Source organism: Pinus tabuliformis, chromosome 1_2 (assembly GCF_031772625.1).
Source record: "Pinus tabuliformis cultivar Carrire ecotype Pingquan chromosome 1_2, CPIR1, whole genome shotgun sequence".
NCBI classification, from domain to species: domain Eukaryota; kingdom Viridiplantae; phylum Streptophyta; class Pinopsida; order Pinales; family Pinaceae; genus Pinus; species Pinus tabuliformis.
In genome coordinates this window covers 925,619,148-925,637,599 of record NC_142298.1, presented here as the reverse complement: position 1 = coordinate 925,637,599, position 18,452 = coordinate 925,619,148, and the positions used below count along the sequence as shown (strand labels likewise).

Below are 18,452 nucleotides of genomic sequence, written 5' to 3'. Positions count from 1 at the left end.
TTGATTTATGATTTTAAATTTTGATTCAAAACAAAAAAAAATAAAATCATAAAAATAAAAAATTCAAAAACTAAAAAGTTATAAAAGACTCATAAACCCTAAAACTAAAAAACTAAAAAATAAAAATAAAAAAGGGTATTTTGATTTGATTTTTTTTTTCTTATTTTTTTTTTATTGATTTATGATTTTAAATTTTGATTCAAAACAAAAAAAATAAAATCATAAAAATAAAAAATTCTAAAACTAAAAAGTTATAAAAGACTCATAAACCCTAAAACTAAAAAACTAAAAAATAAAAATAAAAAAGGGAAGGGGCTTCATTTTTAATTGTCATGTGATTTTGGGACTTTCTAAAAAAAAATTTAAATCAAAAGTGCTTTTTTTTTTCTTCGCATTTAAAGATTTTAATTTTTATTTTATGTGAAAAAATTAAAAAAATGATTTTTCGATTTATTTCGGTCACATTTAGTCTTGCTTAAAATATCAAGAAATTCACCTACGAAAAAATTAATGTCAATCTAAAATTTCTTCTTGGTGTCTTTTGTGCTAAGGCAAGATTTAAAGGTAAGTTTTTGTGGTATTTGTGATTTCTCTATAGTTAAATGTGCTTAAATTTTTATATCTAAAGATTAACTATTTGAAAGTGGTAAATTTCCTAGATTTGGAATTTTAAGCATAATCATTTAAACTCTAGGATTTGAGCTGGTTAGCTTTTAAATTTCGTGGTTGATTAAGGTATTGGCATCTCTTGAAATTTAATTGCTAAAACATTGTGCATCTAGTGAAATTGATCGTCATTGCTTGAATTATTTAATGTTCATTACATGCTAGACATTTTGCAAATATTTTCAAGCGATTGTTAAAGATTTTTATTGTGGAATTGCAAATAGATTTCATCTTCCTAAGCAGCGGTTGATAATCAATTACTTGGATCATTGAATCCATAAGGCACTAGTATTAATCATTTTCAAATTCTAAATCTTGCTAAGCCTTAATCAAGTATTTGATTGCCTTGTTGTGTCTCCTGAGCCGGTTGATTCCCAGCTGGTTCTCCTTCATCCCATTTATCCATAGGGTCTACTCCCCTTAGCTTGCTGTAGGGAGACAACTTAAATGGAGAGATTGGGGATCAGGGTGAGAGCCCCCAATCTGAGCGTTGTCGCAGTGCATAGACATTCTGTGCGACAATAGGACATATCTCTGTTGCTTGTTCTTCGTGGACCAAATTTGCCAAATTTTCCCTTCCTTTTGGTTATGGTAGCAAATGCTTGTTCCTTTGATCCCACATCATCTTTGGCTTTGAGTGTAGTCTCCTCAATTTTGCATAGAGACCAAAGTTCACTTAGTGGGGTAGCTTCCTTCTTGGCATATATACTTGATGTGAAGTTGCCCCAATCCTCAGGCAGAGCATTGAGTACTACAGTTGTTATTTCTTTGTCAGACATGACGTCTCCTAGTTCTTGAAGTTGACCTCTCATCTCAGAGATCTTCATGAAGTATGGAGCTATTCCTTTCTTTGATATCTTCATCTTGTACAAATCATTGCATAGTGATATCACTTCCCCAGTTGTGCTTATCGAGAATGGCTCTACTAGTTTATCATAGATTTCTTTTGATGTTTCAAATTTGGAAACATAAGGAATGAGAGAGTCCTTGATAGATTCTATTAGAATTCTTTGAGCTTTGATCTCATCCTTATTGTATTTTGCTAAGGCTTGTGTTTGTTCCTTAGCAAGGATAGTGATATTCCCTTTGATGTGGTCTAGAAGTTCATTCTCCTTGCGAAGTAAATCAATCCTTTTCTTCCATGCAAGGAAGTTAGTAGTCCCAACCAATTTATTGCTTTCCTTGCAAAAAGACATTGAGATATGTTCAAAAGGGGACATGTAAATACTTACTTGATTTTGTTTGTGATGAAGTAGTTTTGATTTCTTCTTGAAGACTTGATGGCTTGCCTTCTTGGATCTTGATGATTGTCAAATTGCCTTCTTCAAATAGACTTGCTTGATGATGAGATTTTCTTGGAGAGTGGGACTTGACTTGTAGTGCTTTTTCCTTTGAAGATGGTGTAACTTGGTGTAGGTCCTTCTTTAGATGGATCTTCTTGTAGGTGCCTTTATATGAAAGGCTTCTCTTATTGCTTTGTAGTCTTCCTTGATGGATAGTAGATGGTAGACCTTCTTGTCCTTTGAGACTTCTTGGCTTGATGCTTCAACCTTGTAAACGTTCTTGAGATGTCCTTTCTTGATGTGTCAACTTATGAGTGTTTTTGAGATGCCCTTTCCTTGATATGTCACCTCCGATACCATGTTGAAGAATCTAGGGTAATTAGTAATGATAGGATTGTTCTAGCAATGATAACAATTTGTGAAGCACTTTTAATTTTCTTGTTAGCTTGATCTTCTTCCTTATTATTAGTGTATGTTTGTTTACTTCATCAAACTGCTACCAAAACACAAGAAACAAGAACACAAGATATTGGCTCTCTGCCAGGGAAAAACCTCTCTCTCTTAGAGAGGAAAACCCTTTCTCAAATTTCTCTTATTGAAGCTTCTATTGATCAATGCTAAACCCTAGACCCTTAACAAGAATTTCCTCCAAGCACAAGTCAAGTCCTTCCTTCTTCTGGTACTTTGTCTCCCGGCACTCGTCCTTCGGCACTTCATTCTTCTTCCGGCAACTAATGGTAGATCTTGTTATGCTAGCTGTAGAAGAGATATTTCTCCTTGATCCTTAGTAGACCCCTTCACATATGAAGAGTACCTTATCCTTCATCCAACCGAGCACTTTCTTAAGATATAGCTGCAGGTCTGATATGGCAGCAGTAAAGCCCTAGTTTCTCACATGCGTGGGAGGATTCTTTCAAGATACTTATGCTAGAGTCTTCCTTCCTTCTTCGCTTGAGTGAGCTTCTTCTTTGCTTGAGTGAGAGGCCTTATAGGCCTACTTTTCTTGCCCAAGCAACGAGATTATATGACTGTGATAGTAGTGCTGTTATGACAGCAGGAAGAGGCTCCTTTCTTCACATGTGTGACTGTAATAGGCCTTAAGATAGCCCCATTACACTTCTGTCTTTTCCTCCTTTCTTCACTGCCCTTGGAGACTCTTCTTTCGTCCTTATAGTACCCTTTTCTTGCTTCCTACGTTTGCTGATTTCAGAGGTGAATATACTTGACTTTGGAGGAGTGGACAGCCTCTATATATAGAGGTCTGTCCCTCCTTTAGGCCGACTTGACTTTCCCAATTTGGATTTGCTTCTTTGGTGATGTCGTTGCATGGAGGAGACTTGTGACTTTGCTTGGAGGTATTCTTTTGACTCTAATACGTATATACACATGGTGTAACATGCTCATAAGGGTTTTCAACATTTCTTTTGATTCTTTGACTTTCCTATAGCACTTTGACATGTGCTAGACCTATCCAATGAGCAAGAAACTCATTGATATAAATAACAAAAATAATATTTCTTTTATTTTATAAATACAAATATCAAAATTACATTTTTGAAGACCGAACCTAGTTACACTTTCTTCAACAGATGCAAGGAACATGGCACTAAGGTTGACTTGTCATCTATATGAATCTTGGGCGGATCCAGATCCAAATCTATATCTGATTAGGGGTTCCATGGATCCAGCCCCCAGGCCCAATGGATGTGGTTACACAACTTCTGCACCATTGAATGGTTATGCATTAGCAAAGGTCAATATACAAATCATGGATTCATCTACAAGTGATATTCTTCTCTCGTAACTACTGTTTCCAATGTATTTAAAGTTTAAGCATAAAAGAAGCATCATAAGAAGCATTCTCATAAATACAAGTATCCAACACCTAACACCTCGGAAGGCAAGTTAATGGATGACATGTACTTTAAAGCAATGTACTGCATTCAAAATATATAATACAACCATAATACACAATGAAGAGAGTTTGTTGTTAGGCGATGGAGGTGGTTTACCACCAAGGTTTGTGCATTTTCGATCAAGAAAATGTCATTATGGCATCTACCAAATTGTGCATTTATTGCTTCTTGGTCTTGAGACTGCTGAAATTGGGCAACTGCATGATTTCGATTAAACCAAATAGAAGGGAATATTTTATTCAATATGACAATTCTTAGTGTGTAGGCTAGTTTGATCTATTCTATCTTGTTTGCACAACATGAAAATGATCAAAGAACTTAAAATGTTGCATGTGTCAAGTGCATATCTTCCGTCACATATGCAAGTATTAGCACATATGATTATAAGATGAAAACTGATGTTTCTTTTCAGGCACATGTCAACAAAAGAATTATTACCAAGTCTGATTATTTTGTTGATAATGGTTTGCAGTTTTAATCCCACTAATTCCTACATATGGATTGAACTGTATGCTGCTCCAACAGATAAAGATTTAAATTTCATTGGCCGTGTAAGTGATTGTAAGATCCCCTAAGTCTTCATTTTTTTTACAGTTATTGTTAGTTTGAGTGAATCCAGAAGTTTCATAATGTTTCAAATATATTGATAGTACTCTATGATGCAGACTATTCGTTCTTGGTACGTGCTTGGTAGGTTGGGAGGTTTCAACTCCACAAATTTGCAGGTTCAATCACTTTTCTCCTTTCTCAAGAGTTTACATTGTTAATTTGTACAGAAATAATTGTGTATGGCTTTTACGCATTTTAACTTGCATGCTTGTGACCACTTTGTGACCAAAGAGGCATATTGATGGAAAGGGAATGAGAAATAACAATGAAGATTAATGAAAGTGTCAAAAAACATGTAATGTATTCCTAAAAGTGTTTGGTGGACCCCTAGGAGTATTTGGGAGCTCAAAAGGTTCAATGACTAATCAACAAACAACCTAATGTCCAAAGTTTCTAACCATTTGTTGGCACATGGAAGACAATGAGAGGTTGAATGTTAGCTTTCTAGGTTACTCCAGGAAGTGTTTACACCATGTTGGGGTGCTTCATGTGATGTGGGGTGCATGGTGTGTTGATTACCCTTGGTCGTTTCATGATCGACATACACATTGGAGTTAACATTCTTTTGAATTACTAGACCTAGACTTGGTCCTTCTATGGTATTCTTCCTTGGAGTGTTGGACACCTGTGTAGCTAGTGGATTTCTTCATGGGGTGTGTACATGGAGGTTTGCTTGGGATGATGACTTACTTGGGTGGAGGAACACTGGGCATCTTGGAGGAGGGCATTGAGCCCTAGATGGCATGGGAATACTTGGTTGCTTTCATGGAGGCTTGTATTTGATGTGAAGGCACTTAGGTTGAGGAATGATCATGTAAGTATGGTGGACCTAAAGGTACACATGGCTTAGAAGATAGCATTGGAGGTATGGAGGCTAGTGGAGATGGAGCGTTGGATCCTTCTTGAGGAGCATTAGCTTTGGAGCCTTGCTTCTTGGACATGCATGCCATGGAGCTTGACATGTGTCAACTAGAGTTGGAGTGCTTCACATGTGGGTCTATTTAATGATTAGGTGGGTTGCTTGTTGTGGACTTCATCCACTTTATGATTGTTGGCATCCCTCACCTTTCATAGCAATAAAGGGAGGAGAGAGTCTTTTCATTACTTGTTCATATATAGACTCATATACTTGTGTTAAGATGTGAGAGCTAGATCAAGCTAGTCTCTTTATACCAGTGTTGATAATATCGGTATCGGCAAAATATCGGTGAGGGTCCAGAAAACATCTTATCGGAAATATCTGCGAAAATATCAGCAAAATATCGGCAAATATCAACGCAAGCATAAAAAATCAATTTTTTTTTAATCAGATTTTTAAAAATAGCTGATATTTTCAAAATATCGCAATATTTTGCTGATATTTTGAAAATATCGCGACATTTTCAAAATAGAAAATATCGCGATATTTTCTTAGCGATATATCGTTTTGCCGAAAATATCGTGATATTTTTGAATATCGCCGATATAATCAATAGTGCTTTATACTATTCTTCATTGTATTTTCTCTTTTTTCTAGAGTTCTAGGGTTCTTAAGGGAATTGAAATAAAGATGTTGATTTTTAATGTACCTTGGACAAGTGGTTTCCCATGGGTTAGTCTCTACCTAGGGAAAAGTGTCCAAAATAATTCTTTTCCTAAGTGTGACTTTATAAAGTGAAAGTGACTTTATAAGTGGTAAAGTCAATGTTAAATTATAAAGTGAAAAGTGACTTTAGACATAAAGTACAATGTGGGTACTTTATTTAATGGGTGAGTTAAAAAATAGAAAGTGAGAATTAAATGCACATTTATTTTCATCCCTTGATCTAAATGAATCTGAGCCATTAGATCTTAGGGTTGCCCAAAAGTCATTTAGGGAAACAAAAGGGGGAAAAGAAAAGAGACACTGCATTCATTCTTCATGAGTAGATTGGAGAAAGGAGGCTGAGAGCTGGAGAAAAGTTATGAAGGAGAAATTTGTTGCAGCAAGCTGAAGGAGTGATTTTTGGGCAAAGCTGGGCATGGAAATCAAGGTTTAGAAGACAACAGAAGGTACAGTACGAACAACATTGAATGTTGTGAGCTGCACGCCGTTCAAGAGAAGTTTTTGAATTTTTTTTTGAAAAAAAAATCTGTACAGCGGTATGTAAATCCGTACAATCCATACGGTACATTCGTACAGTCGTATCTGTATAGTACATATTTTCAGCTTCAAGTGGGCATGGAAATCGAGGCAAAGTGGGCACAAAAATCGAGTCAAACTGGGCACGGTTTTCAAGGAGTTTTGCGCTGATAAGTTGTATTATGCTATTTTGTTTTATCTGCAAATGTATTTTTCCTGAAATTGAAAGATAAATAAATTTGAAGAGCTCTCTAACAGGTTTTCCCTGGAGAAGATTGAAGGGGTTTTCCCTGGGTCTAAGTTGACAAAAAATCTGTGTATTTTTATATGTGTTGCTGGTCTGGTTATGTCCATATTTATTTTCAGCATGTGTTGACAGTGCCATGTGTTTTAATCTGAAAATTTCATTTCCAGAATTCTATATGTTTAATGTATGTTTATGAGAAAGGGCATTTAACTAAATGGGAGTGATAAGGTGAAATTAAAATCGGGTTGGGATTGTTGGAAATTTTTTTAGTCTTAAAATTTCAACAAAAGACTAGGGTTAGGGATTTTTCATAAAGTCATAGAGAGGACACGACTTTGGGATAAACCTTAGAGGAGCATCCCTCACCTTTCATATCAATAAAGGAAGGAGAGAGTCTTTTCAATACTTGTTCATATATAGACTCACATAATTGTGTTAAGATGTGAGAGCTAGATCAAGCTAGTCTCTTTATACTATTCTTCGTTGTATTTTCTCTTTTTTCTCGAGTGCTAGGGTTCTTAAGGGAATTGAAAGAAAGACTAGGGTTAGGGATTTTTCATAAAGTCATAAAGAGGGCACGACTTTGGGATAAACCCTAGAGGAGCAAAATAAAGAATTTGATCTGCTAACTCTTGTGAGAGAAGATTAGGGTTTTGTGGCATTTAGAAGCCTTAGTGCTACTTGGTGTGCTTATTGTGAAAAAAATAGAGGAGGACGATCTTGTACACTTGTGGGATGTAAGTCTATGTACTAAGGAGGATTTACTTGTTTACATGCTAGCTTGTTGAGGATCTTTGTTGGAGTGACCAACTTTGATTGGGGGTGATTCCTTGTTAGTAGTTGATGGCTAGGGTTTTCTTATGATTTCCCTAGTTACAGTTTAGATAACTTGATTTGTATTAGCTTGTATTAAGGTTTAGTATGTACTTGAACTTTTAATCTATATATATGGAATGTTCTGGCTTGTCCAAACTATGTACTTGCAGATTTGAATTTAGCTTATGTTAACTTAATGATTGAGTAGTTTCTAGAGCTTGTTATGCATGGTGATTTGGCATAACAATGAGCTGAATTTATTAAGTGATTTAACACCTATCTAGAAGGTAAAGGAACAAATTTACCGCTGCAATAATTTGCTGGAATAAGTCATTTTCAGATCTATCATATGCTTGGAAATTGTGTCCTACGTGTTGAAAGTTTGTGGTATAAGTACACTTGATTGATATTTATTTTCTTGTACTACATTGCGAATTGTATTGAAGAGAAGTGAAGTGTTTGTTGACATGTTACCCACCAAACGTGGGTGACCCTTAGGAGAAGTTTTACACCTATTCATCTCTTCCAACCGACAGCCAACAACACTTGCTGATATGTCATGCCATTTATATCTCTACCATTTGCATCAGTCATATGTTTCCTTGCCCATTTGTCAAGAGCACATGTTGGAAGGTGGGCTTCTGATCAAAAGGTACTTTATTCATTTTGCAATCGGGTGCTTATGCTTGTTTGTATTTGGGCATTTTGACATGGATTATTGGGTAACTTGGAAGAAAGAAGGGTCTTGGCTATACTCTTATTCCCTAACCTTAGAAAGTGGGTTAATTTTCAATCCTAGTCTAGTGGGACCTCCCCTAATGGTCCATGGCTTTATGAAGGGGCACTACTTGGGAAACCATGATTGAGATAGCGTAGCCCCATCTATCCCTATTCCATACTTACCACTTTCCATTTTACACTATGAGCCCCTATTCCACCTCCCTTCTTCGGGTCAATTGACTATTGGTTTCGTTGTCACCTAAGATGCACACTAGATGTGGGAAACGTCTTCAACCCCACAAGGTGTGGTCTTTAAGGCACAATGCTCAGAGAAGGGGTTGTCACCTATTCCCAACTCTCTCTGTTTAGGTTCTCTCCTAAATAATCCAAAAGGGTTGGTCCCTAAAGATGATTCTAAGAAGAAAACTTGCTAAAGATAACAAGCTCTAGGAGATTAACGATGTTAATTGAATTAGTGAAGGCTTTACCAGTTTGGCAACTTGAATTAGATCTTAAGATTAGATTGATTAGCAAGTATGAACAATTAAGAGCATATAACAATCAATAATTTAGATAAATCAATTATGTTCACTAGATATCTTGCAAGACAAATATAGTTAGACCAGTGCCAAATGTTATTGCAAGAAAATATATGCTCACAATGAATCAACAATACTTGCAAATGAGATATATCAAGAAAATCAATAAGTTGCACAATTGGATAAGCTGCAAAGCAAGGGGTTAGTGAAATAAAATCACAAGAGATTATGCACAACTTGAGATATGAGCAATAGAAATAAAATGAGACTTGCAAAATAACTAGAACCTGTATAAAAGAGAAATTCTCCAAAAGATAGAACGATATCAAAAGACAATGAGCATGTAATTGAAATTGACAAGTACAAGAGCAATAAAATGTAATGCTTGCAAGTAGAATGAAATACTCACAATTCAACTTGTACAATAACCAATTGCAAGATGAAACAAGGTTTTGTGAGTGTGTGATTGCAAAGTGGTCTTGGTAAATTTTAGTTAAAGCCTATTCTACGGTGAGACTTCCCCTCAATTCCTCAAAACTTGGTAAGGACTGAGGTGAATTGCAAGAAGCCTAGGATGAGGAGGCACTTGTAGTTCATTAACGATACCCATTTAGACTTCAAGACAACCCACGTGCCTTTGTTCCTACAAGGGCTCGACCACAAGAGAATTGCGAGGTCACATATTTTTAACCTCTGCTCCAAACTCAAATTTATTGAATTGAATGACGATTAGGGAAGGTTGTCCTATATTTCTATCAACCAAGCTTATGCTTGGAGGTAAATTTTAGAGAATGCTAAGCTAGATCTAAAATGCAAATTAGAGAATTAATACAAGTGCTCAAATTGATGTACAATTAGAAACCAAAATGCTCAAAATGTGAAATGACTTATTGGAATTTAAGTTAAAAATATCACTTCACTTATAAATGGTCGATTCAATTGATTATAATGTGCTTTAAGAGTGTTCAATGACGAATAGAGCAAATGCGAGTTATACAATGAGGAACAAGTAAATAAGATCAAAATGCTAATTAGATCAAGATGTTAGAGAGACTACCTTAACTAGAATGCAAATGAGATCAAGACTAGAGCCACCCAAATGCAAATTAGATCAAGTAGTGAAATAAAGGAAATCTAGTTAATTAACAGGGGATTAGAAGATTATAGACATATATCTACTAATAGGATAATGCAAGAAACTAATCTAATCTAGCAAGTTAGTGACCAATCAATCAAGAAGATCTCCTACCAAATGAGGAGAAAGGATACCATGGTGAAAACCCCAAGCTCCCTCAAGAAAATTCTTTTATTATTATCACAAGAAAAAAATATGTTAGACAGCAAGAGAGGGTTTCAAATCTTTAAGGAGGGTTTACAAAAACATATAACTTTGAAAAAAAAAACCCCTTCCTCAAGATGCCAATGAGGAATTTTACAAGTCTCAAAACAATGAGTTACAATGAAATTTCCTCAATGTAAAACTCCAAGTCCTCCAAGGATTTTTTCTCAAACCCTTAGTTGTCCAAGCTAAAGATAAATGCGCACAAAGAGAGAGGGAGAGACCCTCTATTGCTCACGACAAAGGAAGAAAATGCCTCCAAAATTTAATCTTGAGCTTACAAGCCTTTGATGAGTGATCTCTTCAAAATTTTTACGTGAATTTCTACTCAAAAATTTCTCTCAAGGGACAAGATGCCCAAGAGGGAAAAGATATCGTATGAGAGGAGAAAAAGAGCCTCTCTTATGTTTGCGGCTAAGAGAGATAGACTCCAAAAATGAAGACGACCTTCCAAAAAAAATTTCAATCTCAATTTTCAAGCCTCAAATGATGAATCTATCCAAAATCGAACTTGAAAAAAATGGGTTGAAACCCTAGCCGTCTAGCCTCCTAAAGGAATATTTGTGCAATGTTAGTTTCTATAGCATTGCATAGGTGTTCTAGTCTCGACTTTGGTCGGAGAGGCTAAGAAACACAAGATCTCCAAAACCCAGAAAATTTTCCTGGTGAAAACACCTAGAGATAGTTCAATTAAGTTAATTGATCAATAATTATATATTTCCTAAGTCTAACTTTGGTAAAGTGATTAATTAACAACAATTAATTGAGACATATGAAAATGCTCTAGAAACTCACACGGATTGAGTTTGAGCTGATCTTAGCCGTTGATGGAAATCTAATCATGGTCATTGGTTTACCAACGAGAGATTATAAGAGCAAGACATTGGGTTGGAGATAGACACATCGAGTGGGTGAATGATTTAGGCAGATCAAATTTCGCCAGAGAGCAAAGATTCAACTGGGAAGAGAATTCGAGCCAGGAGATTAGTAGCAGAGGCAAAGGAGTAGCAGTAGAGATTCCGTTGGAGGTTTATAGTGCCGGAAGAGCCAGCCAACGAATGTCGAGTTATTCCTCAGGGGGCTGCGTAGGGGCTTGTGCAGAGCCTCAAGAGCCTCAAGGAGGCAATTTGATTTAGTTCAGGTGGAGGTCGATTCAGTTGCAGGAAGTTGGGATAATTTTCTAGAGGGTTGAAGGATCACTTCCAGAGTAGAAGCAGTCAGTCAGAGGCAGATTCAAGGCAGTTTCAAGTAGTTGCAATAGAGGATTGCATAACATTTGCGCAAAGGCCCGCATAGGGGTTATTGGACAGCTAGTTTGGGTGGCCAAATTGTTGTCGAATTGCTTGTGGAGAAGAGAAACATTCCCTCAGATATTTTGCTAGTAATTTCTCAGGAGATGATTTCTAGTTTGGCATCCATATTGTACTCAAAATTTTGCTGCTGAAGAATAATAATAAAACTCTCATCTGCTGCACTCGTTTTCCCACATTGGGTTTTTCTGGGGACATTTGTCCAAAAATAACTGTCAATTTTTATTGTGTGTCTACATCTATTTTGTTAGTTCCAGTTTATTTTCCGCAGTAATTTTTATGGTGAAGAAATTGCAGTGTGATTTATTTGTTATTTTGTCGTAACTAAATAAACTACATATTTAATCAGTTAGAAGAATAAATTCCAGTTGCTGCATTTCAAGGAATTTTCACACTTAGGGGTTTGGAGGAAAAATAAATGGCTCAAATTCATGAACAAGTTTAGGTTGGAGGCTTCAAAAATTTCGATGTGTATCTCTTTAAATTCCCAAGTGTTCATTTGCAAGAAAACTATGTAAAGCTCCTAGCCAAAAACCCTCCTCTCCAACTAGATCAATTCAAGCCAAAAAGGATAGAGACAAGTGTATACAAGAGAAATAAAATTATATACAATGAGGGTTAGAAATTTACAAAATTATTCAGAAAAAATTTACAAGTGCTAATCCAAAGGGTACGAGGACATCTCCACCCTTTAGTAAAAAATAAGCTCTTAAATAGAAAATTTATTCAGTTAGTGTTGATTTTTCTTAGGGCTATATTGTTTTTTGTTTTGATAATTGTATTTCATTATTTCCATATTTAAATTCACCCCATGACATCATATCATTATTTAGATTTACATCATTATTCAACAACATATGCAACTATGTAGAAAGAACAATATCATCATCAATGCAGCGGAACATAAAGGAACAATAGAAGAAAAACATGCACACATAGAGACACTAGGATTGGTCAGAGACGAGGTCAAAACCCACAATGGGGAAAACCCTTTCAATTTCTTCTTCTTATTAGGTTGTCATTGAATGATTCAGTAAAAGAGAGTACAGTGATCCATATCTTCATCCATACAACTATCCAACGAACTCAACTAAACAACATCCATATGAGATGAGCCCAACAATGCTAATATTCAAAACCATGATTCAGAAGCCTGTAATCAACTATCACTATCTGTGGTCAACAAGTGAAAACTTCGGTCAACTGAACAACCAAATCCTAGAGTCTAGTCGTATGGATAGAGTGTCATGCATGTGATTGAAACCCTCCAGTCGCATGCATAGGCCTACATGCCAGTGACTGTAGTCGAAGATTGCCTTTTCCAAGCCTGCGATTGAGACCCAAAACCGTAGAAACACGCGTGAGCTTCAAACCCTGAAATTTCTCCTTCGTGCGAACCGATTCTCAGCGGACATGCCTCAAACCTGTGCGAGCCAAAACCAAGAAAGAGAATAGAAGAATGTCTCATGATGATTTCCAAATGAGGTTGAGGTCACTTGTATTTATAACCTTCCAAGGGTGACCAATTTGTTTTAGGGATGACCTGATTAAAGTTCAAACATGCACACGTGGGCTTATAATTCAAAAATACACTTTTCCTTGTCCAAATTGAGCGCTTCAATAGTCAAAATTGGTCTTCTCGAAAAGAGGAATCTTGTCGCATGGTTGGAATTTGTCACTGAGTTGCCAAATTAACACTCCCTCTCAGCTAGCAAGAAATTCCAACTGCATCATGTAATCATCGCAAGTATCCTGTCATCAAAACATATCCTGTCTCAAGTATCTCATCATCAAATGTTGTCACTACTCATCTCTTGCTTATTCCTACTTCTCTCTTGATTGTCCCTGCTCATATGTTGAACATTCTCGAATCTAAAAGAAGAAGAATTTGACATTAGAGGGGAGCTTAAGCTACCTCCCTCTAACATGTCGAAGAGCACATCTCAATCCGAAACAATATTAAGGAGCACATCTTGTTGAAGAATCTAGGGCTAATGGAGTTAATGAGATTCTTCTAGCATGATAACTACTTGTGAGGTATTTTAATTTATCTTTTTAGCACAATCCTCACTTGTTCTTATTAGAGTGTGTCTTCTAATATTCATCAAATAGTTACCAAAACAAAGAGACAAGAACACAAGATGTTTGGCTTTCTGCGAGGGCCAAAACCTCTCCCTCTTGGAGAGGAAAACCCGCACAAAATTCTTCTTATAGAGATTCCAATTGACAAATACCAAGACCATGACCCTTGACCTATTTAGCCACTCGAAGACCAAGACACCAATCCTCTTCTTTGTCATTGCTTGAGATCATCATCAATGCTACACCACTGAGGCTTGCACCATCAAGATCTTCATTACTGCTGCAACACCATCGCTGCACCTTCATTGAGGAGTTGACCATAACAAAGAGATCATTGTTGCTGCACCATAACTACTCCTTCACTTAGATCATTGCTGCACTCTCACTTGAGATCTTCACCATGTCAACAAGGTCTCTATACTGTGTGAGAGCTGTATCGAGATCATGATCTTGCATTCATTATGACCGAGACTATGATTGCTACTTTACCGAAATTATGACCGTGTTTAGTATGTTGAGAATGCATCACTGTGGGATCACCGAGCTTCTTCTTATCACAACCATACAAAGATTGTAACTGTCTAGAGAGCATGTTGAGTGTATCACTGAGATCCTTATTATCATACTTATGCCAAGAACGTGGCTGTGATTCTCTTCCTACACTGAAAGCTTCATTGTTATAGCTATGCCAAGAGTGCTACCATCGAGGTCATATTGTAATTATTTACTGTAATTACACCCGAAGTTGCAGAGACTTGTGTTTACTCTCCTGCACCTCATCAAGACCCTCTACCACTGTGCTTGACCAAGACTTCAGAGATGAATGCGAAGATATCTCTGCTCCTTATCCGAAGTTGCAGGATGTTCGAAAATTTGCCTTTTTGTGGTGACCCTACACGCCTATTTATAGTTGTTATGTCTCCATAAATAAGCCAACATGTCCACTGAACCGGTGCGTCACCTTTTATGAGCGGACTTGACAGTTATATATGTATTGAGGCCGACATGATTGTTATTCTTCAGTGCTTATCTTGCAGACTTCTTCTTGTGCTTATCTTGGAGGATCGTGCTTGCCTTGGAGGGCTACTTGTCATTTCTATAGACTCATATTTTTCTCATGCTCAAGAAGAGCTTCTTAATACATGCCATTGACTCTTTGATTTATCCTAAAGCTCTCAATGGGAGATGCTACTAAATAAATAAACTTCTTGCTCATGAAACCCATGCAACAAGGTATAATAATAAATTCATTTTCCTTGTTTACAAAAATCAATGTCAAGAAGACTGAACCTAGTTACACTTTCTTCAACACCTCTCAACTTGAAACTACATCGGGGAGCTTAGTCTTAACCCAAAACAACATAGGGGAGCATATCTCAACCCAAAAACAAATTAGGGAGCATATCTCAACTTGGAATCTCATGGGGGAGCTAAACATCTACAACCCCATATTGAGTAATAGGTGATATACGGGAGCACATCACAAACCGTCCTATTTCCCACTGATCTTCCCAACAATGACCCTAAAAAGTCATGTAGTAGAACACATGCATCATAATCAGCTTGGGTTGTACGCCCCCAAGTACGCTCTCAACCCGTTGGCAAGACAGGGAGTGGTATTCCCAACAAGCCCTGCTTGTGGGTATGATACCAACTGGGGTATACTCTACAAAGACCAAGATAGGGGAGCAACATCTCCAACCCTATGGGTAACAAATAGGGGAGCAACATCTACGACCCTATTGTCCTGAGATCCCTCAACCCCAGGAGCCCTCCAGCTCAATTCCTCACCCTGGGAGCTCAGACAGGGGGGGAGAGCTCACTCAGTGTTCTCGATTAGTCCTGCTCTCTGTAAACATATCACTGTGCTCATATCTGGTAATCATCATGTCTCAATAGCAGTAGTCTCCTGTTCATCCATGACATCAAATCAAATATTATGTTAGAACAAAATACATATATCACAATGAGGATATCTTGTTCAACCTCCCTCTCATGGAGGCAACGACCACAAGCCTAAGCTTGTCTAGTACAACAACATTGTCTCAATATGTGAAGGTATCTTAGTCCCAACAATATATGGGATTCTCTGCCAATCAGATTCAAAGAGCTTCTTCATCCCGCTTCACAGCTAGCCATGCTAGCAACATCGTACTCGACCTCAATTGTGCTTAAAGCTACAAAACTTCTTATTCAAAATATCATGGCAAATCTCATACTAAGGCAACACCCAGACATGCTCATTAATAACGATCCCAAACATCATTTGTAAATCCATGCAGTCACATATCTTAGGATGAATATCTTAGATAAAAAAAATGATCATCCCATGCAAATATCTCGGAGGGTGCTTGGCGCAACTGAATGTGTATGAAGCGGCTCAATCATGAATTCACTCAGGGTCTATGCACAACACACACACACACACACACACATATATGGACGGGTGTTCAAACGGAACATTAATGCCTCAATCAACTGTCGGTTACCAAGTCAAGTTCAACAGTATCTCTTCACACCTTCTTGAAATTCAATCGAAGTGTCCAAGGATTTGCATTTCCACTTGCCAAAAATTCTTCAATAGCTTCACATTGTAGATATTCTTTTCCCAATGCCATGATTCTTCATTTTGAACTTCATAGGCCATCTCCCTCTTACTTTGATTATCAAAGGCTCATTTCCTGTCAAGAATAGACCATTAGTACATAAAACCAAAAATCAAAGTCATACCTTGTGTTATCACCAAAATAAGACCCTGATAGGCTGCTCATCAAGTCAATCTCAGTGTAACTATTTCAAACCAATCTTTTGGCTGAAGCTTAGCCTTCTCAGCCTGAGAGGGCTCTCTCAAGGGTTAATGATATTGATTAAAGATATAGATAGATGGCTAACTCTATGGTTTGTGATTTTATATGTTTATAGGTTGAAAGATGGAGACTTGCTACCATTGGGTTATGGAGTCAGTGACAGAGATAAAGATAACAAATAGCTCTTCTTATAAAACTGAGGCTTGTATATACTTCAATGAAAGAGTAACACATTCAGGAAAGTCTCAATAACTTGAAGTTCATAGAAGTCATGGCATGTGGGCATGAATTCAGAGTAATGTTACATCAAGGTATTCAAAAGGAAAGTATTGAAAGTGATTCATCAAAGTTTACTACTTAAAGGAAGTCAGAGCATGAATAACGATGAATTCTGAGTAATAAGTATTAAAACATTGAAGAAAAACATCCAAAGATAGGACCCAAGAACTCTATTCACCATAGTTTAACACTTAAAGGAAGTCAGAGCATGTTCCTTCATGAATTCTGAGTAATAAGTGTTAAGACTATGGAAGTAAAACATATCAAAGATAAAAGATAAAGCTCACTGAAGTATACTAAGAAATCTCAGCTTCAGAAAAGATAAACTGCCTCTGTATATATCAGTCGCTTCCTAGCATTTACATAAAAATGGACAAAAAGGTATATCTGGTTGAATTATAGATTAACAAAACATCTATTGGGCCATGGAGTCAAAGTAGTCTTCAAAAAAACATCATAATTAGCTAAACATGGAAGTCAAGGCACTTGGAGTTTAGGTTTATAAGTGAAACAGTGACACAGTGAATAAACACAGTGTACAAGTATGTGAAGGAAGTTAGAGCATTTTCCAATGAATTCTAAGTAACACATGCTCATATCACTGCAAACAAGTAATTGGAAAAGGCCATAGAAACATCTAACACATAAACCCCTTGTGAATCTTGAGTAGTAAAACTGATCTTTGTATTAAGTTGAAAAACACACAGTCTGCTCCCATAACACAGCTTCTTTTGCTAATACAAATGCCAACCATTAGGAATTCGACCTCATGCTTCATATAGAGTCTTTACAACCTTGGATTCTATGATCCATCCTTAGGAGAATTCGAATTTCTAAAATTGACACCTATCTACTCATAAAACAAACTCTTAATTACAAGCTGACAACTAACTATCTTTTAGGAGTCCTAATACAAATAGGAGTGAAACTCCTAAAACATGTTTCAACAACCTTATTTAAGACTTAAATACATTCTTTGACAGCTGCTAATCCATGTCTTCAACCTTTATGATGCCTCCAACATTATTACCAACCCTGCTGATCCGTGACCTAACTGTCCAGAAACTATCTTTGAACAACATGTGTAAAACTGGAAAATTCTGATTTTTGAAAATATGGCTTCAAAGAAAGCCTTGTTTCTTTCAACTGGTAACACTTTTGAGGAAAGTGAGAGAGGTTATTATAGCTGGAGATTTATGAAGAGAAACCTTTTCCAGAATTCTAAAAGACTTTTGCATTTGCCCAGAAACTAATCATGAAGTGAACTACTAAAATCAGAAAACAAAGTTTTTCTCTCAATGACTTTCAGTAGTTTTGTAGTGCAAGTTGGGTCATCAATTTTAAAACAGTGCGAAACACGCATGTAAAAGAATATTGAATGAATTAATTAGCCAAGAGCAAACAGCTCAATGATAATACAAAGATATTTACAATAATAGAAACATCAGGTTTCTATGTAGAATATGGAAACAAACAGTTTCATCTAAGAAACTGCTAAAAGAATAAAAATAGCAACAGCTAAAAGACTGAGCATTAAATACTAAATAGAAATATTCTAATACCCTCCCTTAATGCTCAATCTATTTACAACACCAATAGACCCTCGAATTTTACAAATTTATCAGGACCAAGAGGCTTGGTGAAAATGTCGGCGGGCTGCTCTGTTGTGGGAACATATTGCAACTGAACTGAGCCGTCTTCAACCAGCTGGCGAATGTAGTGGCAATGAGTTTCCACA

General features: G+C 36.7%; 1 protein-coding gene across 2 annotated transcripts in view; it reads left to right on the top strand.

Annotated features, from left to right (window-relative positions):
* Positions 1 to 18,452, top strand: part of LOC149208983 (uncharacterized) — a 228,780-nt gene that overhangs the window by 65,054 nt on the left and 145,274 nt on the right. For both annotated transcript variants that reach the window (XM_089396230.1, XM_089396231.1), the window contains exons 4-5: positions 4,338 to 4,416; positions 4,531 to 4,590. In XM_089396230.1, the coding sequence (XP_089252356.1) occupies positions 4,338 to 4,416; positions 4,531 to 4,590 (139 nt within the window). The remainder of the gene's footprint in view (positions 1 to 4,337; positions 4,417 to 4,530; positions 4,591 to 18,452) is intronic.